This window comes from Gymnoscopelus microlampas (genome assembly GCF_963454915.1).
Source record: "Gymnoscopelus microlampas genome assembly, chromosome: 2".
In the NCBI taxonomy this organism is placed as follows: domain Eukaryota; kingdom Metazoa; phylum Chordata; class Actinopteri; order Myctophiformes; family Myctophidae; genus Gymnoscopelus; species Gymnoscopelus microlampas.
In genome coordinates, this window is record NC_139939.1 from 30,946,102 (window position 1) to 30,950,153 (window position 4,052).

At 40.8% G+C, this 4,052-nt stretch overlaps 1 protein-coding gene across 2 annotated transcripts in view; it reads right to left on the reverse strand.

The window, feature by feature from the left end:
• Positions 1 to 247: 247 nt before the first annotated feature.
• pcdh10a (protocadherin 10a) overlaps positions 248 to 4,052 on the reverse strand; it is a 23,233-nt gene continuing 19,428 nt past the window's right edge. For both annotated transcript variants that reach the window (XM_084076354.1, XM_084076353.1), the window contains exon 5: positions 248 to 2,028. In XM_084076354.1, the coding sequence (XP_083932480.1) occupies positions 1,975 to 2,028 (54 nt within the window). In that variant the 3' untranslated portion in view covers positions 248 to 1,974. The remainder of the gene's footprint in view (positions 2,029 to 4,052) is intronic.

A 4,052-nucleotide genomic window follows, 5' to 3' on the forward strand; every position in this document is an offset into this window, starting at 1 on the left:
GTGTGTGTGTGTGTGTGTGTGTGTGTGTGTGTGTGTGTGTGTGAGTAGGCTATGTCTGCATATGTGCACAAAAAGTGCACATATACAAGCTTTTTACCATGTATGTCAGTATGAGTGTTCTAATGCATTTCCGTGTATGTCTCCCTCAGATGATTGTATGCGAACCTTTGATATCTAGCTTGATTAAGAGCACCCACCCCCACCCCCTCCCGTACATGAAGACAAATACTCTGCTATTAACATTCACGACAGGCCAAGACAACTGAGTTGGTGTCATCTCTACACACAAAATAAGATCCAGCATCTGTAAACAGTGAAAAATAGCCATCAAATAAAATAAAAAAAACATCAACTTGATCCTTTTGTTTGGCGTGGGAGGAGCGGGGCTTGTCTTTAGTGTTTGAGGCAAACCCTCCCCCTTTGTTTTGAATTAATACAAGTCTTGATTTTTGAAGCACTTTGTAGCATCGGATTGAATGACATTATGGAGTAGAAACTAATCAATGGTTACACAGTTTTCAGAAAAAAAGTATATTGTATATATAGATTTATATATAGATAGATTTATATCCATTTATAAGCTTTTTAAAATAGCACAGTAAACACTTTGCACACAATGATAGAAACCACTGAATGTCTCTGATTGTTTTATGTATAGGCCAATGGCATCTGTGGAGCCACATCCTCGTTAACCACTTAACCAATTAACCACCAACACATTCTACATCGTTTTGAAAATAGCCGATCTACAAGCTCACAGCGAGTCAACACCATGATGCGCTGTGAGCTTGTAGATCGATTTCTTTTTTTGAAAAATCGACAAAAATTGTTTGAATTGTAAATATCTATTTCTGCCATTAAATGACATTCCCAAATGTGGGATGCCAGGGTTGAAGTGGTTAAGAGGTCATTGCACTTTCTCTCCAGTCAGTTCAGGAGGGCAACTGAGACGACTGTTCATGTTTTCAGAAATTAGAACATTATTATTATTTTTTTTTTATGCTTTTGCTGACATACTGAAGATGAGTAACATCTCGTGTCTAAATGTTTGGTTGTTGTTGTTGTTGTTTTTTTCTTTAAAGGCGTGTTGAACTCTCCCTCCTGAAGTGGCTGAACTGAAAGAGGTCAGAACCCATCCCTAAAGACTGGCTGTTCTTCGGTCTGTACCTGTAAAGGTGGAATACGTTAAGAGTCTGAACACTTTGACCACACAGAAAGAACAAAAGAAACAAAAAGAGAAGTTATAGAAAGACAGTCGAGTCGAAAAAACCGGAGATACTGAATTTATAGTAATGCACATCGTTTCTGATTTTTTTCTTTTTTTTTCTCTCTCTCTCTTCTGGGTCTTTTCATACCTGTACAACATCTGCTCTCTCTTTCACTCTCTCTTTCTCTCTTATCTCTCTCATCCTTTTTTTTCTCTCTCGTGGTCTAAACCCAGCACGGCGTCTGTACAGTCGGCTTAGTGGTGACATAGTAGAAATAGCTAAAGGGTTCTGAGTGACGTTGGTTTGAAGTTTGTACAGAAATGTGAGTTTTCTCCTCGTGTAAACAGGCACACACAGATCACCAGAGGGCGTATACTCCAGCCTCAAACACAGGACAAACATTCTCTGTTTGAGTTCATCCGTCCGTCTTTTGTCTCCCTCGTTTCATATTCCATCATTCACGTCGGTTCAGTTTCTCTGTTATGTCTGTTTGACAGCACGATGATCTTCATTTCAATGGGCGTCATGTGCCTCAGTCTCAGGCCTGCTGAGAGGACTAAGGCCTTGGAATGGTCTACAGTTGCTTTCTCTTTCCCCTCCACTGTCTCTCCCTTGGCTGCTGATGCTAAGGTTCTGTTACAGTTGGCCACCCAGGATAATGAAGCTGATAACAGGTTGTTGTTGTCGTTGTCATCCGTGATGCTGTTTATTTTGTGTCATGTTTGCTGTCTCTATAGCATCACTGTTGGCAGTCTAGTACAGAAATTCACGCTGTCTCCGATAGGTCCACACGGAATGAGCTAGCAAATCCTTTTGCGGGCTGGAAGGGGAGAGAACACACTCGTTAAAATGAACGTCACCTTTCCCTCTGGACTTTTCAGTGGCACATCTTACTTTAAATACACTCTTAGGGGACGATCACACCGAGACACCGTCGCAAAGATTCAAGATGTCTTTATTTGTCACTTCTGTCTGCAAGCATGTGGAAAACAAAATTGCGTTTCTCCTAAGAGACAGCGAAAGAATGAATAGTGCAGCTGCAGCTGTCAGATACCCTATTTTGCACTATTTGTCTGACTATGTGAGAATAAGTGTCACCAGCATTGTTTTCTGTGGCACAGTGTGCCTTGTGTGCACTCCTCTCTTCTCTCACATTGTTGTAGCACGTTTTAAACACACATAAAAGTTATAATATTCTCAACTTTTCACTGCAAGGCGTGGCTGTACCTCCCCTTCCTGTTTTGACGCTGATAGATGTTGTAGGAAGGGTGGGATAATGGCAAATGCAGAGACTCAAGACTATACATTTTTGTCCCTATTTATTCATTATTTGCGTCTGCACCTGTAACGACACGTCTAGGTGTGATCATCCCCTTATACGAATGAGATATGCCAGAAAGTTTAAGGAATAGTTCACCCAAAAAATGAGTTATTTTCCATCAATTACACACCCCATGAAGCCTTGAATTCATGGAGTTTTTGTCGCATTCCTAAGCCAATAATTGGATGACTGTGTGTATTTCCGTTAGGAGACACAAAGAGTCGTTTGTGTCACCTACCGGTTACATTAGCCGGTAGGAGACGGTAATCAAATTTTTGGCTTAGAAATGTGACAAAAACAAAAACAAATCCATGAATTCAAGGCTTCATGGGGTGTGTATTTGATAGAAAATAAGTCATTTTTTTGGGGTGAACTACTCCTTTAAAGTGAACTGAAGTGGTAAGAGTTATTTATATTCCCCTAAGGCTGGTTTTCAACAGTCAGAAATGTGCTAAACGCATCCATCAGCGAGGGCATATGCTCAAAAAACTTAAGCTGTATAATAAACCATGCGGGGCAAATCCAGAGGGTTCTAATTGTTTCATTAATTATCGATGAATAGATCATCAAACATTTATGCATCCTCTCATAGACCCTTTATTGGCCTGGCCTGATAAACAGAGTCCTCTATAGTAGCAACGGATGCCATTTTCTAAAAACAGAGTGCTATAGAGTCTGTCTCGGAGTGGCTCCGTTACTGATGTCTACTGTATTGTCACATTTTCCACAGATACAGTAATAAGAAAAATAAAATAAAATACACTTGAGGCAGCAGGGTGAGGGTCAATTCACTTCAATAGATTGGATGAATGGGAGAAGTTTTAAAGTAGAAAAAGGCCTTGGATTGACTGAATTTAGAGTGGAATTACCCCTAACCCTGCGAGGCAGAAGAAGATGAGCAGACACATGGGGAGCTATATTTGGAGCAAAGCAGCCTCTGGAGCTAAGAGCTAAACACCAATTATATTTCACATAGCTCTGTGATGTGCAATATTAGGAGACTGCTTGGCTCTGTCAAGCAAGTTACAGCAGAAAGCAGGTCATCATGCTCATTGTTTACCTGGGGACGATAAACCCACAGTCAGCATGCAGACCCATGCAGGATGGTGGCTAACATGGTAGTGAGTTGACTGGAAATGACTTCACACTATTATAAATGCCTACATCCAATCCTTTTCTTACTCTTAGACCAGTGGTTCTCAAACGTTTTCACGTCAAGGACCCCCAAATTGACACTTCTTAGCCCGCGGACTCCCATTTGGAAAGATAAGCCAGGGACCCCAATAAGAGAAGGTTTTTACGTCTCTCTAGCAGTGATTCTCAATCATTTTAATTTCAAGGACCCCCAGTTTCACATGCATTAGGCTACGGACCCCCATTTAATGGCATTCATACCTCTGGGACCCCAATTCATTTTGTAAAATCAATGTTAATTTAACTCTGAGAGTGCACAAATGGAACCAAATGGAACCATTTGGTTCCATTTGTACACTCTCAGAGTTGACTCATAAGGGTCCATTTGG